The sequence below is a fragment of the Hevea brasiliensis genome, chromosome 2, assembly GCF_030052815.1.
Source record: "Hevea brasiliensis isolate MT/VB/25A 57/8 chromosome 2, ASM3005281v1, whole genome shotgun sequence".
NCBI lineage: Eukaryota > Viridiplantae > Streptophyta > Magnoliopsida > Malpighiales > Euphorbiaceae > Hevea > Hevea brasiliensis.
The window spans coordinates 111,127,744-111,151,518 of record NC_079494.1 but is presented as its reverse complement, the minus strand read 5'-3'; the positions used below and the strand labels follow the sequence as shown (position 1 = coordinate 111,151,518).

Here is a 23,775-nt window from a genome sequence, read left to right as displayed (position 1 = left end):
ATCTTGAGCGAGAGTGGATGGTGATTGTTTCCTTTGTATGAGACTACTAAAAATTAACGTAGAACAGGCTAAATCTGCAATTACTGGACTGGATTAAAAGCCCGTCACAGTTTTTTTTAGTTGATGATTTACCTAAAACAAGCATTGTTGAGTTGGGTAAGTTCATTTAGAAATTTTAACTTTCAAGGAAGTTAACAAATTCAATATGGAAATTTCGAACTTCTCAGGAAGTTGGTAAGCTCAATTTATTTGATTGTCATTTTGATTTCACTTCTTGAGAGGGAAGGAAATAACTTTCTTCAATTAAGGAAGTAAAATTTATTTATCTCTATGAAGTAAGTTGATGGTTTTTTTTTTTAATTTATTTTTTTACAAACTAAATGCATTTAACTGGTCTATACTTGGGCTTTACCCACTTTTAAGTGAAGTGTTAAGTTGTGCGCCCATTATTTGAATTGTCAAATGGTTGCGTGATGGATGGTGATGCTATGGCAGTCAATTGAGTGCTGCTATATTAAAACCAGAGCAGAACGGCTCTATTAATTTAATATTTGATTAGGAATTATAGACAATGGCCCACTTTGCAAGTTGATGATCATCAATCTTTTCAGGCAAGCCATAATATCATACTCTGCAAAATGAAACTAATCAGATGCAGGAGAGATCATAGGAACACATGTTCAATCATCTGTGATTAATGTAGGACTAATCAGCATTGGCAATTTCTAATGGTGGGACCATCATCCATCCCTGATCCACCACGTAATTGAACGTAAAGAGTAGCATTCATTAGAAGGTTTAGAATAGTGGAATCCACGTGATTAAGGTTAACCAAAATCAATCTAATGTGAGAGTCTGAGTAGCCGTTTCTCAAGGCTAAGCTTAGTCCACCAATAGGTTTTCCAATGGCGTCGCAGTAGAAGTAGAAAATAGATTGTCGTTTTGTTTGGAAAATACAAAGTAAACTTGGAAGATCTTCCACGCTTCAAACTTGCTTAATAAAAAATTCTTGGGTTTACCAAACTAAAATATCATTTGAATAATATTTAGTAAGTTTGGAGTATTATTTGAAATTTACGAATAGCAATTAGGGTTTTGATTTGGGAAATTTCTTTTCTTCTAGAAGATTTTGACAGTTGCAGGCACAGTCTTCACGTCTTATTAATTAACAAGAGTAACTTGTTCCGCGTTCCTGTTTTTTAATTGCAAAATAAGTTAGGCCCTCTAATTATTTGACATGCATTTAAATTTTTTTCTTTTTTTTTTTAAATATAAAAAAAATTCTAAATGTGACAGTTATTGTCCTTAGACTCAAGCTCGCAGTTAGATGATTTCTATGATAACAGCCTCACGCTTCAACTATGTACAACACTTTTTTATTTTTAATAAACTGTTATTTATTTATTTATTTTTTACATGCGGGAGGAAGTATGATTTTAGCGTTTTGATGATGTAATTATCCAACTGAATTAAATTAAAATTTTGATTGTTTCAACATAATTAAAATTTTAACTAATTGAATTTTTAACTGATTTTAAAATACTAATTGTTGAGAGAAAATTAAATCTAATTAAAATAAAAAAAATATTTAGTCAATAATCAATTATAGTTGAATTAATTAAAAAATGATAATTTATATTTTATATTATTATTTAATATAATATAAATAAAGTATATTTAAATAATAAATATATTTTTTTTAATAAAAGAATAACTATGTATATTAAATATTGTTGATAAAACTTTAATTATATATTAATTAATAAAATTTTAATTATTTCAATAATTCAATTATTAAATTAAAAATAATTGAATTGAATATCATAAGTTTTAAAAATTATTAATTGATCATTAAATTAAATTGAATATATTTTATTAAAATAATTAAATTTCGTCAATTTGATTTAATTATTCATTTACAAAAGAATAGCACATAGCCCTAAATATAACAAAGTATTTGCACGAATTATATAAAACAAATATAAAAATGAATAAAACAAAGGAAAAAATGTCAAAAAAATCTATATTTTTAAAATTTTTATAATTTTACACCATATTAAAAAATTACCAATTAAACCCTATATTTTTTAAACTCTTGTCTATTATATCCTTCTATCAAATAAGCCATTAATTTATTAATGGAGACGCTATGTCAACTGCCATGTCAAAGATATAATTAGTATTAATTAAAAAGTACATAATTTAATTAGTAATTTTTTAATATGAGTATAATTGCAATAAATTTAAAAGTACATTTTTTTTTAAATTCCTCAATCCATTTTAATTTATAAAATTTTAAATTATTTTTAAAATTAATAATTCAATTTGAATTAGTTTAATTGATAAAAGTTTAACCAGTAAATATGATAAAACAGTGATAAAAAAATAAAATAAAAAGGGAGATGCCTAGAATGATATAAAAATAAGTAGTATTAAAAAATTTTATAGCCTTTAAATATTGATATGAAATTGGTTTCAAACATAATTCAATTGTGAAAAACGATATACATAGTCAATTTTAACTAATTTGAGAGATTTAATTATTATTATTATTGTCGTATATATTTTAATTAATTATATATAATTTTTTATAGCAAATATTTAAGGAAAGTTTATTTTTTAGCCTTTAGATTATATTAGAAATAACAGCATAAAAATACTTGTTAAAAATTATTCTTTTTGAATTTAATTAATATTTTAATTATTTGAAATCATTTAAATTTATATATTTTAATTAATAATTTACATAAAATATATTTATAATTAATAATTTATATTTAAAAATTTAATAATTTTAAAAAAAATTATAAAAGAGCTTTATACTTTTATTTTTTTTTAATTATGCCTTGGTTAAATTACTAATTAAATTTTATGTTTTTTTTATTTTTATTAATTATCTCTATTAATAAGATAAGAAATGATAGAATAAAATTAATAAGAATTAAAAAATTTAGATTTTAATTTATAATTTTTTAATGTACATAAAATTATAAAAATTTAAAAAGTATGAGTTTTTTTTTTTTTTTCACATTTATCCCTAAAGCACCACTGACTATTGTACATGCAAAAAATTCTAAAAAGGAAAAAAAAAATAAACAAAAGAAGCAGCCAAGCCAAACCCAAACGCGTAAAAAGGTACAAGTGGACATTCCAGGGGCATACTATCACAGGAATGAGAATTTACTTCTTCTAGATGCCCGACTTGTTCCATTTAAATCAATCTTTTCCTTCTAGAAGATTAGGCAAATGGTTGATGATGGTTGTCATCTGTCTCTCTCCCTCCCTTCGGTATGGTCTCTTTTTGCCTGCTTTTTTCGTCTATAAATTATTCATTTTCTTGAATCTTGAGGCCGACCCACCGAGAAATTTACCCTTAACAAATTCAAACTCTTTGTTTATTTCCATATAAAGTCCTTAGCCATGCCTGTGTAAGGGAAATCTTTTTCTTCCAACACCTAACTCTCTGAAACTATCAAACTCATGGAAAATTCATGGTCTTTCTATTCCAAAATCAACACCAAGAAAGATGTTGATTTATTTTCTTGCTTGCTCGTGGAAGCTTCTGGTGATTCTGAGGCTGATTTTGATCCCAACGTAGCCATTAATAAAGATCTTGCGGATGATGATGATGATGCACAATCATGCAGCTGTGATGTGTCAGATGATTGTTATTCTTGTGTTGCTGATCTCAATGCCTGTAATGAAGTTGAACAAGCATCTATTGATCATGTTGTTGATGATTATAAGGACGAGGAAGAGAAGCAGGACAAGAAAGAGGAGCCGGAGGTTCATGGTTATCAAGAATGGGCCAATGGGCATCTTGGGTTAACAGTAGATCAGAAATCTTGTGTTTCTGTTGAATCGACCAATGAACCGATGAATGAGATGGAGAAGAACAGGCTTTTCTGGGAGACTTGCTTGGCATCCTGAAGCCAGGGTCATTCATTTTGCATCACTATTTTTCTCCATATATTTTTCTGGGTTTTCTTTTTATTACCATAATTATTTTTTCATAGCTTCCCGGGGCTGAGAAAGAGGGGATCAAGAGGTTAAGCGCACTTCAAATCCTTGATAGATAAACAATTGTACAGATGATCTATACGCTGCTTAATGCTTTTTTCCTTTTTGAAATTTTGTGGAAGCGTGCAGATAATCTGCAAAGTATACACTTGGTTTCATTCCATTCTGAGGTTGTGTTCTTCATGTTCTTTTCTGTGGTGTTAAGGCAGCTTCTTTTATGCTCTAGTAATAGGAATGCAATGGATTGATAATGATTTGGCTTAGGTTGTTAGATCTTGAATGCTTGCATGCAAAAAACTTTTCTTCAGTATAAAATTGCAGAATGAGAAGGGTAATGGAATTGCAACTTTTTCTCAAAAGCGACAGCAGCCACCAAAGCGTCAAAGGTAATTGGGAATTATGTATAATTAACTTAGTGCTCCAATAAGCACTTCAAATTGTGCAGTATCTTTCGATGATTTTTCTTGCCCTTAGCTAGAATAAGACAAGATTGATGATAGTAGACCAAAATGGGATCAGATTCCAGTCTCAACAGAAAATTTGAGAGAAAAAGAATGATCATTTTCACTAATCTTTTTTGAGCAGAAGTTTCTAACTATTCATATGCAAATAAACATATATATATATATATATATATATATATATATATATATATATATACGTGGATAGTCTTTTCTGTTTGATTTTCTAATTAAAGACCCACTTAAACAACAAAGCAAAAACGAACTAAGTAGGAAAACGTTGAATGAAGCTAAGTGTAGGAATTCAGCATCACAGACTTGTGCATATTGACACGGAATTAGACTTGGGCACATGAATCATTCAAGTCTTAAGAATGACAAGATAAGCCACAGCTAATTGTATAATTTCATCTTGAATGAAAAATGGACCACAATACAATTTGAAATCAAACACATGCAACATGGATGACTTCAAGGTAAAGTTGAACGAAGCTATGTAGAATTCAGTATCATAGACATCTGCAAATCCATTTGATACAGACATGGAATTAGACTCAGGTATAATGAATCATTCCAGCCTAATAATGTCAAGGTTAGAATAGAAATCCACACTACAGAAACACAGAGTAAGTTCTCAGCTCTATGCTGAAACTCACAAAAGAAGCAGCAGTTCAGCCCAAAGCTGAACCATGACTCTCTAACAATAATCAACACTACTAGAATACTCCGATGCTCAGTTCAAGCAAAGCCCACACAGTTAATGCAGTGTTAATGTACAGAAGCAACCGTGACGGTAGAGACCAAACCAAAATCTGGAAACGAAGTACTCTCCTAAGCACTTTGAGAAAAATACTAGAGGGTCGACTGCGTGGGCAAGACAGACTCGGCTAATTTGTCAACCATCTCCACATCATCAGAGTTTTCACATCCTTTTGATGGGCTACTTCTATCAATTTCTTGAACCACATCTGTGATACTTGCCCTGGAGTCTTCATCACTTGTAGCTGAACTGGAATTCTCATTTTTGCTCTCAGTAAATGAAATGCCAGATTCTGCTTTAAACCCTGAGCAAGCTCTGGGACTTCCAAATTCTCTGGGTAAATCACTTGGTGATTGCTTAAAGAACATATTGCTGGTGCTTTTGTTCTCATCCAATTGCCTCAAGAAGCAATCTTCTATCTCACTCAATGACTCAACATCATCATCATCATCATCATCTTCATTGTGTGGATCGTAATGGGCCTGCTGATCTTCATCATAATCTGATGGTGAATGTCTCAGTTCACAGCTGGTATCCATCTCTTGCTGACTGTCAAAATCCTCATCAGTTTGTTGACCAGATGAATGATATGACATCGGTGAATATCCTCCAGTTGCAGTCTCTTCACGTTCTCTTAGTACTTTCGTGATTAGAGTCTTAAGCAAGTTCATTACTTGTACAGCATGCATCAGTGCCGTCAATGGATCAGACATCTAATCGAGGAAGAGGAGGAAAACCCATCAGTTTTATTTAAAAAACTGAGAAAAGGAAATTACAGAATTCTTGCTTTTAAAAGCAAAATTAGCTTCCTTGTATAATTTTCCTCTAGCAAGATAGAAATGTACTGATATGTGCTAAACAAATAATGAATGTGTACCTGAGTCATGTTTGGAGCAAAAACCATTGCAATATTTCTGGCATTCATTTTATTGGATTCTTCTTCCTGGACAACATCAGCCATGAGGTCAATGGCCCAATTGAGCAACGCAGATTCTGTTGGCTTTAGCTGCTTCACAAGCTCAACACATTCTTCTTCTGTGTTGCAATGGAGAACTTGTTCAGGGGAAAGCCCATCCAGCACTCCGGAAGGAAGCTCTCTAAACCAGGCTTTTATAAGGCCCGCCAAGCAATGTACATCAATATCATCAGGCACAATTCCCCTGTTCAGCTGGTCCCTCACGTTCTCCTCTTGGCCATTCTCTGGGTTTATGCGAAAAATCCCTTCTGCCTAAAAAACACCCAAAGTGAGACCGTAAGACTCTTCAGTCAAGGTAAAATAACAGTAATCAACTGAATAGAAGCTGAGTAATCAATACCTTTAGGCCTCCCTGTGAGTACAGCCTCTCCTGCATTAGCAAGATAATTGTTGGGACACTATTCCCTTTTGAATCAAAAGAACATTGCATTGATTCTGCTGAGACTCCAAACACACTAGCACTGCAGGATTTTATGCATAGAAGTTAAAGACACATAGAAAATATGGACCAGCGTAAATTAGTAAAAAATTAATCCAATTGACAAGTGAAATAGAGAAAAGCAAACAATCCTATAATATTTATAGGAAAGAGCACAAAATACAATTAATTGCTGCTATTTTGGATAATTCTGACTTGTTTCTTTCTGTAGCAGAGCAGGGGGTAATTTATCCTATAACAATCCCCATCTTATTTATGATAACATTGAACTGATACAGGACTTGCTAACTAACTGGAATCCAATGATAATGACTATCATTGAGCAAATTTAATGCTTCTGAATCATGTTGTTCTGCTCTAGTTCAAGTCAGTTTAGGTCTAAACCTTTTTTCTTCTTTCTATCCCCTAACCTAGAGTGCTTTACCTGTCTAACTGGAGACTCCATGTTTACGCTGACCGACCCACCTCAACTGACTTGTCTAACAACCTCATTGTGAGGTTACAAAAGAAACAAAATTTTCTCACGGATTAATTAAACAAAATAATGTTTCTTGAATTTCATTTCACTTCATAAAGCCAGAATATTTTCTAACTGGGGTTTTAGTCCTCTTATTTCCTTAGTAGCCAGAAGTATATAACCCCAACACCTGAGCTAAAAGAGAAAATTTAGTCCAAATGCAGTTAAAATCTGGGCTCATTTTCAAATCTCCCTTCCTCAACTTTTTTTTTCCTTAAAACAAACACAACTTGCTTCTGCTATCTCTCAGATCTAATCTCCCACCGAATCAAGTATACTCAAATAATTCTAAGCAAAACTCAGTTCAAGTCTCGTGAATGTAAGACCCCCCACAAAACGGAGAAGACAATAACTACGAGAGGAGATAAACACTACCTAGCACTTGGGACTCGACACGGGATCTCGACTTCGAACTCCACGGGCAAACCCAGAAACCCATTGAAGCGATCGAACGTCACATGCGTAATGTGCTGAACATTTGTAGGCCACCCGATCTCCATATGATGAACGGCAGGAATCACATCTTCTCTCTCCTCAAAACGGCAAGACACCAAAGATTTCCTTATAGCTGCCAAGAGAATCGCCACCATTGACAACTGGTTTTGCTCGTCTTCGCTCGCTCTGGTACCCTTTGCCCCCCTAACTCCACCAGCGCAGCCACCTCCCTTGGTAATCATGACAATGCCTGTCATAATTCTCTCAAACAAAGCAGTTTCTCAGACAAAATGGGAATGCAGTGAGCGTGAGTCTCTAGAATGGCTATGGCGCAGTGAAGTGAAGAAATCTGTGGTTATGGTCGGTGTCACGAGAGGATTGCATCGAAGGGACGAAGGGGTTTTTTAAGTTTGAAGTTGGTACTCAAACGGCCACTCCTTTCAAATTTTTAAGGACACTTCACTTTATCTGTGTTAATGGACAGTTTTGTCCTTTCAATTTTCTCTTTTTATCGATAACGCCATTGCAGTTGCATTAATTATCCAGTAAATTTAACTTAACATAAATCTAGTCACCAGAAATAACGAAACACAGCCACTCTCATCAATTTTCATTATTAGATTATTAAAATCATTATAAAATTAGAAATAAATTAATCACAATTTTTTTTTCTTCATCAAGCATTGATTGATTGAGAAGAAAGATTGATATACCTAATTAGTTATCATTTTCCTTATATTGTCCAACATCCACATTTAAATAACAGTGGAAGGTGGCAAAAGAAATGATGAGCAATAGTGTCATTTCTCACCTTGGGTGGAAAAAGGGAATTCGAATTTGCGAACAAGGGGACCGTTGGGTTTGGAAAAATCTTGGACTTAGCTATCAAATCTGTCAGGACAACTTTGATATTTCCAATAATAAATTACTCTTTTTTTTTTGGGTTTTTAGGCCTTTCTCTTTCGCGTGATCGATGGGAAAGATAGATAAATGGATCATATTTTTGAGTTTTGCCCAGAACTCAAGGCCCAAGGGTGTAAGTGTCCTTTTCCTCACCTGGTCTCGGTTTTGTTGACCTGTTTCTGAGTGGCTCACGTTACTTTCAATAAATTCTACATTTTTATTATATATATATAAAAATCTAAAACTACTGTATAAATATATTATTTTCGTTAAATTATTAAATTATTTATTAATTAATTTTTTATTTTAAAAAATTTAATTAATTTATTATATTTAAAAAAATATAATATTTAAATAATATATTATTAAATAAAAATAAAATAGGGTATGAATTTGCCATTACCATAGGGAATGAACTTCACGACTTGTGATAGGTAAAGGAAGGAGACGTGTAAGGAACGGATGAGATTGAGTCCGTTTAAAATATTACGGACCTCATTTATTAATTTTTGGTGTTACACTGTACAAAGACAAAAATTAGAAAATCAAAAGAAAATTTCACGTGTCACGGACATTCACACAGGACAAGACGCAAAGGTGGAAAGTGGGTCCCATCTGCATGGGCCCCTACGTATCGCTAGCCAGTAAGCATCAGGTATTCTCTATTCAGAAAAAGGCACTATTTGAATTTCGAATGCTACTCAGTAGTTGATCGTTGCTCTCTTTCTGTCTTTTTCCCTTCTTTTATTTATTTTATTTTCTTTTTTTTTTTCCCTGCTCTCTTTGAAACCAGCATCAGAAGATAAAAATGAATTGATTGGATTTTTTATTTTAAATTTCAATTTTATTTTTTTTATTATTATTTGTATTTTTTTTAGAGGAAAAATATATAAATAAAGAGAATAAGGAAAAAAAAAAGAGATAAAAAAGAGATGAAGTAATTTATATTAATTTTTGAAAACAAATTATAAAATGCCAAAAATATTATTTTAGTTATGTGGTAATGTTTCTTTATAAACTAAAATTTAGAGCAAATTAATTTAATTTGCCAACTTAAAAATTAATTGACTAAATTTTTGTATTTTAAATTTAGTCTTACATTTTTACAATATGAATTTTATCTCAGTAATATTAGAGCTTTTTTTTAAAAAAAGAAATTTATTATTTAATAATTAAATTTTGATCGATATTATAATTTAATTTTTATATTTTAAAAATTGAATGATTTAATCACTCGCTTATGCTTTAATCAAAATTAAATGTCATTTTGTTTAATATTATCATTAATTTAAATATAAAAGAAAATTTACTATTTGACTTTTAAAGTTTAACTGATATTATGATTTGATATCTATATTTTAAAAGTTAAACAATTTAATATTTCACTTAAGTTTTTTTTTTCAATTAAAATTAATTTTATAAAATAAATTATTTTTTTCTGTTTTATAAAAAAATTCAAAAAAAAACAAATAAAGACAAAGTTAATAAAAAAAATAAAATCTAATAATTTTAACAATTATAAAATATAAGGTCTAAATCATTAAAATTTTAAAATAAAGTATCAAATTATAAAAAAGAAGTTGACAAGTATAATTGTCTAAAACTTCACGTTTTTGGGTGGCCATTGCAAAACTCAACTCAACCATTGACTTTTAACTTAATTATAAATAGTTAGGTGTACTTCAGCTTAAATAAGTTCAAAACTATAGATCATTGAATCGGTATATGTCACGACCCAACCTATATTCCTCAAATCCATAACCAGCCTACAATTTAGACCCAATATGCATATAAGATAATTTAAATTAAATTATAATTTCATTTTAACTTTTAACTAAAATCCCTATTACCTCATTTATAACCATTTAAAACTCATAAAAATTTTTTCTTTTCATTTATTAATATGAAAACTTGAATTCATTAATGCTAATACTATCACATGCGGAGTCCTAAATTATAAATTTTGAGTATAATAATACAATTAAATAATCGACGTTAAACTTGCGAGGAAGAAAAAATAACTCCTCAAAATATTGAGAGTAAAATATCAATTTTAACCATAATCTCTATAACTATCTAGAACTAATGCACAGTGAAATGCAACATCAACAACATTTTCACATCATAACATCAAAAGGTAATTTGGAGCACTCACACACCTGTAGTATCAATCATAACATATTCTCTTAAATCCAACATTACTCAAGCTCGGACTTCCACTTAATAACCAAATCGAGGGTCCCAACAATTACTCAAGCCGTGACTACCCCTCGAAGGATCCTATCCATAGTCCACACCACATCACCCAAATTACCACAACAACATCCATGGCACATCAATGAATGCAACATAAATCGTGCCTAGAGTTTAACTACATAAATATATGCATATAAGTGATGCATGGGCATAACATATAATAATATCGAAATTACAATTAAAATTAATATTTTACTCAATCGATGACTATTGTTGGATGCGTAAAAACTCGATCACCTAATAATTAAATTATAAATTTATTAGTACTAAGTTAAGATAAAACTCTAAAGAGGCAATAGATGCCTAATTTCATGCAGAAAATCCGTGAGATTTAGACCTACCTAACAAAGGCTCAAATAACACTTCTAGATTCTCAATTTTCACAATCACATCTCATCAATATCACATGGCCCCTCCTGGGCCCTCCAAATCAGATAATACTCAAAATCTTAAAAATTACGTTTTAGTCCCTATAATCGACATTTTGCAAAAATCCACTCAAACATGCTCTGAAAATTCTAAAATTTTGCCCCGCGGTCCTTAATAATATTATAAGACTATTGCAAAAAGAATTATAATTTTTCAATCATCCACGAATATTTTATGAATTTTATTCTAAATCGATATTCATCGAAAATGAGCAACTTGGAGTTCGGGTTTACCTATGCCAATTCGACACAAATGCTAGGATTGTAATATTGACCGTGTTCGGATCTGTTGAAAATGCTGAGCTATCCTCGATCCGATCGCACCTAAATTAAGTCCAAATTTTGTTAATAATTATCATAAAATTATTTTTAAATTTTAGAAATCGAAAAAGTTGGAAAATCTCACTGATTATCGCCTTTTTCAAGCGGTGTCCGTCGGACGGGACTAGTCCTATCTCGAAGATCTCGAGTCCATCGGTGGCCTCGATTCATCGGATCGTCGTAAAAGTGGCCGGAAAGCTACTGCCGTCACTTTCTCTCTCCTCTTTCTCTCTCTTCGAAACTCGCCGGAAACTCCACCATTCTGGGCATGGCTGGTCGGAAAATGGAGCTGGGTTCGGGGGGGGGGGTTGGTGGCACCTTGGATCGCTCTCTCTCTTCTTTCTTTCCTTCCCTTTCTTCTCTCTCTTTCTCTTCCTCCGAGGTGAGGAGTGAGAGGGAGAAGGTGAGGGGGAGAGGGTGACGGAGAGAAAAATTTTTTTGTTTTCTTTTTTTAACTTCTAATTACACAATTAGTCCTCCAACTTTTCAGGGGTTTACAATTAGGTCCAAAATAATCTTTTATTATGTTAAAATTTGATAAAATTCTAATAATGATAAAAATAAATATAGTCTAGGAAAATTTTAATTATTTTATTCTCATTTACCAAATTAACTCTAATTTATTTATTTATTTATTTATTTATTATTATTATTATTGTTTTAAATTTTTGGGTTGTTACAGTATAGTTGCGCAATTGGGTGCATGATTGTAGTGCAAAATGTTATTTGAGCCATGCTTCCCCCTAGCTTCCAATATATATATATATAATTGGGAAGGGGCAAGGAAAAAAAAAGGTTCTACTCATTTAGAAATTAGTTAAAATCCTGAATGGCTAAGCCTGCTGTACACAGACAAGAAGCTATGACATTCATTCCCCCAAGGCACTAAAATCCTGCTGTACACAGGCGGTGAGCTATGATCCAGGTAAGCAATTGACAAGGATGTAAGAATAATAGAAACAGATGCTGTATTAACAAATTTTGGTCTGCCAGGTTTCATTGGACACAAATTTCACGGCATGTGTGGAGGAAGATTATTGAAGCTAACAATGGCACTGCACTTTGACCTTATCAGATAAATACTCCAAATTTAGCAAACCCATTAAGGAAATAATATTGTACTCATTTAATTAATCAGCTGTAAGGGTAATATGCAAACCATTAGTAAATCACGCCAGCCCATGTACCATAGAGCATAATATTATATTAGTTGTTTATAATTGTAGGGCATTATCCAATCCCTAATGCTTTCAACTTCTGTCTATGCAAGTTTCACTTTTATTAATTCCTTGTCCTAGCAAATACAAAGGCAATGGAGCAACTGTCTTAACATTGGCAGACTTAATTTAATAACAAAAATTGCAATTCTAATGAGTATATGAAATGACACTACAAGAATTATGGGTAAAGAAACCATAAAATTATCTCCCAAAAAAAATTATTTTTATAAATTGTGTGGATAAAATTTCATGTCATAGTTTCTATCTTTATAATTAAGTTATGAAAATGAATTAAATATTATTGTTTTCTTTATATCATGATTTTGATTTTCGAATCAATTCGAGTTAGTTAACTGAAAAATCTAAAAGTTAAGTTTATGACATCGGTTTGAATTACTCTTGATAATTGTGTGATCTAGTGAGCCCTTAATTGAGTGTCACATGGCTTAAAATACATAATGATCGAGCTCCTACAATCACTAGTTATTAGTGACGACTACTATATGGGCTGAAGGGGTCTTTATGAGTAGATAGGAATTGATCTACAAGGCAAGTAATGGTCAAAGAGACAAATTGAGCTTCCTTAACTTCAATATTTAAGTTAATGGCAATGTTTAAGAGTTAATAAATTAGAGATAAATTTAAAGTGATTCAAAGTGCACAATACTTTCAGCATATATGGGTTATAGGGTAATCACGGAAAGGGTTTAAGAGCATGCAGAGTTTTACATTGATGATCATTATCAAAGGGCCTATTTGGCATTGCTGTGGAAATTGCTGTTCAAAAAATTATTTTTTTAAATATACTAGTTAGAGAGTGTTAAAAATAATTAAAAATTAAATTTGATCAGTTTTAGTTATAAGAACACTAAAATAATAAAATAGTTTTTTCTAAATTATTTTTCTCAATAGCATTTAAAATGATATTTTTATTCAGAAAAACAGTTTCAGGCTCTGAAATTCAATGTCAAACAAGACTAAAGTATGCAGGTTCGTAGTAGCATTGGTCTTGAGGTTATATAAAAACTTTAATATTTTGCCTTCATATACTAATTTTTAAAAATTATTAAAAACAAAAATATATGTTTATCCTTATCCTAAGTTTTATTTTAAATGAATAAGGAGACAATAAATTAAATTTTACTTTAATTTGTATCCTTAAGTCAAATTTCGTGTATTGGGAAGGAACAAAAAAGAAAAATAATAATTCAGTGCGTATGTAGAAGTTTGACCTGGAACGGATTATCATAATATTGTGTGCTCAAGGTCATGCTAAACTAACTAATCACAGCATGGATAATGCTTTTCGACTTTTTTTAAATAGTTGCCCTGAGCGTCGATGCTTATCTTTAGTTTTGAAAAAGAGATATCGGTTGTGGTGGATTCATGGAATTATATAAATACGAAAACCAAGTTTCAACTTCAGCCCCCCTTAGATTATATGTCGAATATGCATTGATTATCTGGAGTTCAGATACAAAGATTCCATTACACGAGTATAAAAGGAACAAGGAGTTGGTACCACTGCATTGTAGATCGATATACAATTTGAATCACGATTGCTTTCGTATACTAGAAGAAGCTGAATTTGAGAATTAATCACTCAAAAGTCTTAAACATGAAGACCCTTTTACTCTTTGTTTGGGTGGTTGTTTTGAGTGTGATTGGGGTTTGTCAAGGAGGTGGTTTGAGGAAGCAATTCTACAAGAAATCCTGTCCTCAAGCAAAGGATATTGTCAGAAGTGTGACCTGGAGCCACGTCTCAAGCAACCCCATCTTGCCTGCAAAGCTTTTAAGAATGCATTTTCATGACTGTTTTGTTAGGGTAAGACGTGCAATTTTCTCCATGCATGCATGCTTATGTTAGTCTTTCACTAGAAGATAAGATGTTCCATGAAAGTTTTCTTGTTATCCAAACAGAAAGAATTTGTCACTAACTTCTAGCACACTTTTGGAAATTAAATTTTAGGGTTGCGATGGCTCCATTTTACTAAATTCCACTGCAAATAGCACTGCGGAGAAAGATGCAATTCCAAACCTATCTTTGGCAGGATTTGATGTTATTGATGCCATAAAATCAGATATAGAGAAGGCGTGTCCAGGAGTTGTATCTTGTGCTGACATCTTGGCCTTGGCTGCTAGGGACTCGGTTTCCTTCCAAGTAATAAGTTGAAAACAAAAAGTCTTTTCATGTTTATACAAATTGTTGTGTGTCCCATAACATTAAATGCATCCATTTCTTCTCGTGCAGTTCCAAAAACCAATGTGGGAAGTGCTTACTGGCAGAAGAGACGGCAATGTTTCATTAGCTTCCGATGTCTTTTCTAACATTCCTTCGCCCTTCTTCAACTTCTCCTCCCTTTTGCAAAATTTCAACAGCAAGGGTCTCAACGTCCATGATCTAGTTGTACTATCAGGTATATCTTATATATTGATATTGCCAGGATATTAATTAAAAAGTGATCACATATCTATGGATCGGGGACTAACAAACACATTGGAATCTTGTAGGTGGACACACCATTGGCGTAGGCCACTGCAATCTCTTCAGCAACAGGCTCTACAATTTCACAGGCAAAGGCGACCAAGACCCTTCCCTGAACTCCACCTACGCAGCTTTTTTGAAGACCAAATGTCAAAGTCTTAGTGACACGACCACCACTGTAGAGATGGATCCTGGCAGCTCTTTAAACTTCGATAGTCATTACTTTGTTATCCTTAACCAGCACAAGGGTCTATTCCAATCCGATGCAGCCCTTCTAACAAACAAGATCGCAAGCAATATTGCTGGAGAGTTGGTTGACTCGCGAGTTTTCTTCACAGAGTTTGCAGAGTCAATGAAGAGGTTGGGAGCCATTCAGGTTCTTACTGGCACTGAAGGGGAGATAAGGAACAAGTGCAGTGTGGTCAATTCCTGAGAGATTCCTTCTGCCTGCCTGCGTTTTCTTCAATTTTATATATAATTCAAAATGTCGTTATATTTTTATTAAGTTACCAACGCTAAATTTTATTGTAACAAGGTCCTTATAAATATAATTTTAGCGATTTTATTAAAGTAAAAAACTAAAATTGAGTATTTTATGATGAAAATTAAAATCAATAATTATACTAAAATCTAATAATTACAAGTGCATGATATCCAACCTTTTGACTGCAAATTCTGTTATAAAAAAAAGGATAAAAATATTTAAGCCTCACATTGGGCCTAATGCGGTTTCAGAGAGTTTGGGTTTATTGGGCCCAGTTGCTCACTTGTGCGTTCCAGACTTCCAGCGGAGCCGGGAAAAAGACACGCAAACGGTATCGTTTTCCACATTCTTCAGGAAATAATATAACTTCCGTGTCCTCTATGCCGTCTTTCACATTAAGCAAGCTGTGCAAAAAGCTTTCGTTTTCTGCACTCCAAGCATTAGTTCTCTTCAATTCCCTCCATAAATCCCTCAAAACTCTTCAAAATTTCCTAATTCACGGATCGCATCTTTTGATCTTCACCTGCCATGATGATGCTTAGAATCCGTAGCCGAGACGGCCTTGAGCGCGTCTCCGTCGACAACTCCAACATTACCGTTTCCCAGCTCAAAACCCTAATTAAAAACCAGCTTCAAATTCCAATTCATAACCAAACCCTGTCTACTAACCAAAACCTACTCTTGGCCAAAACCCCTTCTGATCTCCTCAAATTCTCTGACATGTCTGACCCCAATACCCCTCTGTCTGCCCTCAACTTTGTGCATGGCTCTATTGTCTTCTTGGCCTATGAGGGCGAGAGGACCATAGCTGGACCCGCTATTCATCCCGCTGGATCCTTCGGCCGCAAGATGACTATGGATGACCTAATTGCCAAACAAATGCGAGTTACCAGACAAGAAAATCCTCATTGTGATTCGGTGTCTTTCGATCGGGAATGTGCCAATGCATTCCAGCAGTATGTTAACGAGACGCTTGCATTTGCTGTGAAAAGGGGCGGGTTTATGTATGGAACGGTGTCTGAGGAAGGGAAAGTGGAAGTGAATTTTATATATGAGCCGCCCCAGCAGGGCACAGAGGAAATTCTCATGCTTTTAAGGGATCCCCATGAAGAGAATTTGGTGGATGCGATCGCAGCGGGTTTAGGGATGAGGAGAGTGGGGTTTATATTTACACAGACGATAACGCAGGACAAGAAAGATTACACTTTGTCCAACAGAGAGGTTCTGCAGGCTGCAGAACTGCATGCAGAGAGTGAGTTGAAGGAGTGGGTGACAGCAGTGGTGAAACTGGAAGTGAATGAAGATGGTGGAGCCGATGTGCATTTTGAGGCGTTTCAGATGAGTGATACTTGTATTAAACTGTTTAAGGAAAAGTGGTTTGAGACAGAGATTGGGGAGGATATGGATCCTAAGTTGTCAAAAATGAATAAGGATGTTGTTGTTGGAGGAAAGGATGTTAGGGAGGTTGATAATGATTTTTTCTTGGCCGTAGTTAAGATTCTCGATCATGCGGTTAGTTTTGCTTCTCTATTCTGCTTTGTCTATCATTTAATGTTTATTTTATGATTTTGGTATTTTTGATGATTTCTATTTTGGGGCATACATTTTCTGTTCTTGGTAAGCTCAATCCTACTTTTCTAGGATTGGGCCGATTGGCGTTTATTGATTGCCCATGTTCTTTGCTTTATTGAGCATTTTGACATGTAGCTTCATAACGATGATGGTATAGATGCTAGTTTCATTAGCTTAGGTTGCTTGGATTTATTTCCTATCATTCCAGGCTTTCCTTGATATTTGATTTATTTCACATCATTAAAGACTCTAACATCCTATTTGTAGTAAAGGAAAGAATTCAAAACTTACCAAATAAAAATAGTAAAATGTAGTTAAAAAAAGTTAGATCAAGTTGAGGGTCGCATGATGAACATTGTGTGATGTTCTTTGTGCCTCACTTCAGACCTAGTTGGGACATAATTCTTTTTAGGGTTAAAGGTTGGCTTTGGATATAGTCAAGAGGGAGGGAGAGGGATAAAATAATGGCAGTAGTTAGCAAGTTAATCATGATAAAAGGAATTATCAGTTGGTGTCTAGGAGATTATGTTCGCTCAGTTTAAATCCTGTGACTGATTCAATCATATTCATGGTATGAAGAGTTGCTAGGAATGCCAGATGTAAATCTGACAGATAGCAGATGCAGCAATGTGGGAAATCCAAAAATAAGATATGTGTAACTGTATCATGGGATTATTGGTTAGGCATGCATCTGCATGTGTGGTGTTACAATTATGTTTTTATTCTATGCCAAAATCAAGCTGCATCAGTGTAGTCAAAAGCACAGAAGCGCAAAGTGTAGCGACTAATAGGAAAGTGCTTTTACACATGCAAAGTGAAGCGCATTTAGTGAAGCGAGGGTTTTTTGCTCTTAGAGAGCAAAGCGCGCAAAAAAAAAAAAAAAAAAAAAGTGAAGTGCAAAGAGCCTCAACTTCAAGGGCAGCATTGGAAGATGTTTAGACTAATTTAGATGATGGTTTTGATGGAAATGGATCTTATTTTGGAGAAGAGGTTGAAAGTGTTGAGGACTTTGATGGGAAATGTAGTGATAATCTCTAGGTCATAACTATGATTTTGAATGCTAAAAACTTTTAGATGTTTGATGATTTCTTAAGGGGTTAAATTTTATATAGAGGATTGTGTTTTGTTTCCATATTATATTATTAGTTAATTTTTTAATAATTTTGTGCTTCCTTCAATGAAGTGAGCTTTTGTTTTGCACTTTGCACTTTAAGCAATGGGTTGATGCATCGGTTTGAGTCTGCCTTGCGCTTTTAACCACCTTGAGCTGAATATTGATCCTTAAGGTGTACTCACTAAGTATTTGCTTGTGATGATTTAGACAGTACAACTGAAAATATTAGATATGCAATTCTATCTGGAAATAAATGCTTGCCTATATGAGTATCCAAGCTACTTAGTCGTTAAGAAGTGCGCCTTAAAATTTATTGAGTTTGGTCTTAACTTTATTCTTTCTCCTAGCCAAGTGAAATCACATAGGGGATGACATAGAAACATCAGTGGTGATGCAGGAGGCATTCTATCTGCGCTAAAATGACACATAGGCTTTCGAAATCAATTGTTTCAAAATGCAAGGCTAAAATTTTGTATGAAATTGGTGAATCAAAATTTTGGTATTTGCATTTCTGTCCATTTCTTGCGATGCAAATATCAGATTCTGATCCATCTCTTTAGCTTGGAATAAAATGACCAATGTGTGTTTTGTGGAGCTGTATTTATTGCCTTGAAAATACCATGTAAAACAAAGTTGTCTATCCATTACATTTGTAGGGGAAAGGGGAAAAATGCAGTACTATTTGCATAGCATGAAGTCCATTCGAAGGACCAATCCCCTGGTCACCTCACCTGGCAATAGGATTGACATGGAGGTTGGAACTCTAAATTTGGCCACTGCATGAAATGGAAATTGGGTGTCTTCATCATACATGCAATTTGGGTTCCATATATTTAATGTAGAAATTCAAGTGCACAAATGAATTGATCCATTGAGAAAACCAATGGGACGTGACTCTAGTGGGCCTTTATAAAGACCAATTTGCCATGCATGTATCCTTAATGCAAATACACTTCTAGTTTGTTGTATAACAAGACTTGAGAACACTATGACTTTATAAGTTTGTGACACTTCTTCTTTTAGATTTTTATCATCAAACATTAAGTAGGAGTAACCATTTTATTCTCTACTTACAACGCGCTACATCGGAGCCCAAGTGTAGTGAGAAATATGCAAGGTTGTAGGGCATTTACCAAAAGTGACGCCCCATGCCGGCGCCTGGGTGTGGTGTTAAATGAGCAAGGGTTCCCACATCATGGACGGGTGTGAGTAAAGAAGTTAGTCCATAGGACATATAGTAGAATAGATAGTGAAATAGAACACAAGATAGGCATAGAGAACAATAGAAGATATTATAAAAGGAGATCAATTAGGAAGGAGCAGGATAGGAGGAGAATCATGATTGATACTTGGAATGTTGGATCACTTACAGGAAAATTAATGGAGCTTGTGGATACCTTAGAAAGGAGAAGGGTGAATACTGTTTGTATTCAGGAGACTAAATGGGTAGGAGAGAAAAGCAAAGAAGTGGGTAGGTAATTCAAGGTACAAACTGTGGTTTACCAGAAAGGAGAGAAACAAGAACGGAGTGGGCATAATCATAGACAGGACATTGAAGGATGCTGTAATAGGTGTGAAAAGAGTAGGAGATAGAATTATATTAGTAAAGCTAGTACTAAAAGGAGAAACAATAAATGTAGTTAGTGATTATGCCCCACAAATAGGACTAGACAGTGAGAGTAAATAAATATTTTGTGAAGATATGGATGATCTAATGCAAAACATACCGAATGAAGAGAATGTTTTCATCGGTGGAAATTTGAATGGACATTTAGGAAGTGATAGGCAAGATTATGAGAAAGTTCATGGAGGTTTTAGTTTTAGCATCCGAAATGAGGAGGGAAAAAGCATCCTGGATTTTGCTATGGCATACGACCTAATACTAGCAAATACCAACTTTCTAAAAAGAGAGTCACATTTAGTGACTTTCAAAAGTGGGCAACATAGAAGCCAAATTGATTTCCTCTTAACCAGGAAGACAAATAGAGCTCTAAGCAAGGATTGCAAAGTCATTCCTGGAGAGGCTTTAAAAAGTCAATATTGGTTAGTGGTCTTACACGTCAAGTTTATGAACAATTCAAGTAAAGTTAGAAGAAATATTGTAGCCCAAACAAAGTAGTGGGAGTTAAAAGGAATAAAGCAAGTGAAGTTCAAAAATGAGCTTCTCGAGTCTGAAGCATGGAAGCTGGATATGAAGGCCAATGGTATGTGGATACAGATGACATCAAAGATTAGAGGAGTAGCTAGAAAAGTATTTGGAGAGTCTAGAGGACATGGATCACTCTCAAAAGAGAGATGGTGATGGAATGAGAAAGTACAAAAGACAGTGAATAGAAAGAGGAAATGGTATAAAAAAATTACTTAAGTGTGATAATAGTGAGGTATATGAACAGTACAAGATAACAAAGAAAGAGGCAAAAAAGGCAATTAGTAAAGCAAGATCGCAGGCCTTTGAAAAGTTATATGAGAAATTTGAAACTAAAGAAGGAGAGAAAGATATATATTTATAGATTAGCAAGGATGGGAGAAAAGAAATATCAAGATCTCAATAACGTTAGGTGCATTAAGGATAAAGAAGGAAAATATTGGTGAAAGATGAGGACATTGAAGAAAGATGGAGAAATTATTTTGATAATCTCTTTAATAATAATCAAAATAGTAATAGCGTGGATATAGACTACAGAGCAATAGAAAAGAACGTGAATTATACTAGAAGAATTAGTTCTTTAGAAGTAAAGGAAGCACTTAAGAGAATGAAAGCGGGTAAAGCCTGTGAATCTGATGAAATACCAATTGAAGTGTGGAAGTGTTTGGGAGATATGGGAGTGGCATGGTTAACTAAATTGTTTAATAATATTTTAAACTAAAAAAAAATGCTTGATGAATGGAGGAGTATTTTAGTACCTATTTTTAAAAATAAGGAAGACATACAGAGTTGTTCAAACTATAGAGGAATTAAACTCATGAGTCATACTATGAAGTTGTGGGAGAGAGTTGTGGAACATCGACTACCTCATGATACTTTTATCTCTCTCAATCAATTTGGCTTCACGTCCGGTCGTTCAAATATGGAAGCGATTTTTCTCATTAGAAATATAGAGATGTGAAGAAAAATCTACACATGGTTTTTATCGATTCGGAGAAGGTTTATGATAGTGTTCCAAGAGATGTCTTATGGAGAGTGTTAGAACAAAAGAGGGTATTTATTAGGTATATACAAGTGTTGCAAGATATATATGAATAAGCAATTACTATTGTGCGTACAGTGAGAGGGAACATAAGAGATTTTCCTATCTCATTTGGATTACACCAAGGTTCAGCTGTAAGTCCTTACATTTTTACATTAGTTTTAGATGAATTGACGAAACATATACAAGAGAGTATTCCTTGGTGCATGATGTTTGCGGATGATATAGTTATAATAGATGAGACGCGAGAAGGAGTCAATAGAAAGCTAGAGCGTTGGAGAAGTATTTTAGAGTCAAAGGGCTTTAAGTTAAGTAGAACAAAGACAGAATACATGCATTACAAGTTCAGTGAAGGCCGAACTGGTGATAGGGAAGGAGTTAGTTTGGATGGAGTGGTATTGTCTCAAAGTAATCATTTTAAATATCTCGGCTCAGTCCTTCAAGTAGATGAGAGATGTGGGGAGGATGTTACTCATAGGATTAAAACCGGATAGCTGAAGAGGAGATGAGCCACAAGAGTTTTATGTGATCACAAGATTCCCAATAAGTTGAAAGGAAAATTTTACTGTACAGCAATACAACCGGCCATGTTATATGGTAGTGAATATTGGCCATTAAAGGAGTCGTATGTGTCTAAGATAAGAGTTGCGGACATGAGAATGTTAAAGTGGATGAGTGGCCATACTAGACTAGATAAAGTCCGTGATGAGAGTATTAGAGAAAAGGTAGGAGTGGTGCCAATTGAGGATAAGTTGAGAGAAGTGTGATTGAGGTGGTTTGGTCATGTGAAGCATAAACATGCAGAGGCTCTAGTTAGACAAGTAGAACACATTAAGTGAGAGAATAGAAAGAAAAGAAGGGGTAGACCTAAACTGACTTGGAAGAGAGTAGTACAACATGACCTAGAAGCATTACATATTTTCGAGGATTTAACCCAAAATCGTTTAGAGTGGAGAAAAAGAATCCATATAGCTGACCTCAAATTTTTAGGATAAAGGCTTAATTGAGTTGAGTTGAGTTGAATTGAGTTGAGTTGGGGAATCCATAATGTTAATAGAGAATTAGAGATGCAAAGCAGAAAGAAAATATTGAGTTAATGTGATGATGTTCAAAAAGAGTGAACAATACTAAACATTTGATTGCATCGTTCTCTATTAATTCCTTTTTCTGTTCTTCTCTCATTCTGTATTATATTGATTGTGCAAGATATTAATACCAACATCGCAAACTTGGATGATTCCATCTATTGCTCTGATGATGTTACTTATTTGCTTTGCATGTTCTGGAGAGCTTTGCTGACCTCTTTTTTTTTATTTTTATTTTTATTTTTTATTTTTTATGGCTTATTGAATGCAGGGTCCTCTTTCATCATCTTTTCCCATTGAGAATAGGATCAACCAAGTGACAGAGAGGGCGTTGAAGAATCATCTGGACCGTACAAAGAATCTTCCATTTGTGAAAAGAATTTCTGATTTTCATCTGCTGCTCTTTGTGGCCAGGTTTCTAGATCTCAATGATGTTCCTGCATTAGCAGAGTGTGTGCAAACACAGGCAACAGTCCCAGAAGGTTACCAACTCATAATTGTTTCCATGGCAAATGCTTCTTGAACTGCACAGATACATACAGACAAAATCGCAAAACCTGGAACTATGCATTTGGTTAAATTGGGCCCTGGAGCAATCTGAATTTATTTGTGCTGCCACTTGGTGGCAAGGAGGGGCACAGATGCCCCAGCAACTTAAATTACACAATGTCTATATGTACTGCCAGTTTATCTATTTAAATTAAGGTGTCCGGGATTTGATGTTTATCTTCTTGTGTTGCTGAAATCAGGTTGTGTTTGTTAGTTGACGTGCTTTAATTGTTAAGCAATTAGTTGGTATTTACATGGGTACGACCGTTGTTTTGAAAAGGGTAATTTATAAGTAAGTCCTGGGGAGTGGCAAAACTTACCGGTGGGATTTGCTGTATCTGTAAAATACCCTTTTGAAAAAACAGGAAATCAGAGAGTACTTCAATTTTGTGTTAGGAAGTCTGGGTTGTGTAGAATTCAGAAATTTCTCGTCTAGAGGTCGCTCGAATATAAATATAAAAAAAGTAAAATAAAATTATAATGAATATCTTTTTTATGTAAAATAATTATCACAGCATTCGATCAAATTAAAAAAAAAAAAGAGGGATAATTAACGAGGCGA

General features: G+C 33.7%; 4 protein-coding genes across 4 annotated transcripts; 3 read left to right on the top strand and 1 right to left on the bottom strand.

The window, feature by feature from the left end:
- Window positions 1-3,480: 3,480 nt before the first annotated feature.
- On the top strand, window positions 3,481-3,930 carry LOC110665591 (uncharacterized). The gene has a single exon (XM_021825790.2). It carries the CDS (start codon window positions 3,481-3,483, stop codon window positions 3,928-3,930), a length of 450 nt encoding a protein of 149 aa, XP_021681482.2.
- Window positions 3,931-4,856: 926 nt separating this feature from the next.
- On the bottom strand, window positions 4,857-8,054 carry LOC110665542 (rho GTPase-activating protein 2). Its single transcript, XM_021825717.2, has 4 exons — window positions 7,549-8,054; window positions 6,558-6,678; window positions 6,119-6,469; window positions 4,857-5,954 (listed from the first exon to the last, which is right to left on the bottom strand). Exons 1-4 carry the CDS (start codon window positions 7,863-7,865, stop codon window positions 5,334-5,336), a joined length of 1,410 nt encoding a protein of 469 aa, XP_021681409.2. The 5' UTR covers window positions 7,866-8,054; the 3' UTR covers window positions 4,857-5,333.
- Window positions 8,055-14,128: 6,074 nt separating this feature from the next.
- Window positions 14,129-15,776, top strand: LOC110665584 (peroxidase 3). The gene is made up of 4 exons (XM_021825783.2): window positions 14,129-14,561; window positions 14,706-14,897; window positions 14,988-15,153; window positions 15,248-15,776. The coding sequence occupies exons 1-4, from the start codon at window positions 14,355-14,357 to the stop codon at window positions 15,652-15,654; spliced, it is 972 nt and encodes a 323-aa protein (XP_021681475.2). The 5' UTR covers window positions 14,129-14,354; the 3' UTR covers window positions 15,655-15,776.
- Window positions 15,777-16,085: 309 nt separating this feature from the next.
- LOC110665541 (NPL4-like protein 1) lies at window positions 16,086-23,390 on the top strand. The gene is made up of 2 exons (XM_021825715.2): window positions 16,086-17,217; window positions 22,936-23,390. The coding sequence occupies exons 1-2, from the start codon at window positions 16,234-16,236 to the stop codon at window positions 23,185-23,187; spliced, it is 1,236 nt and encodes a 411-aa protein (XP_021681407.2). The 5' UTR covers window positions 16,086-16,233; the 3' UTR covers window positions 23,188-23,390.
- The last annotated feature ends 385 nt before the right edge of the window (window positions 23,391-23,775 follow it).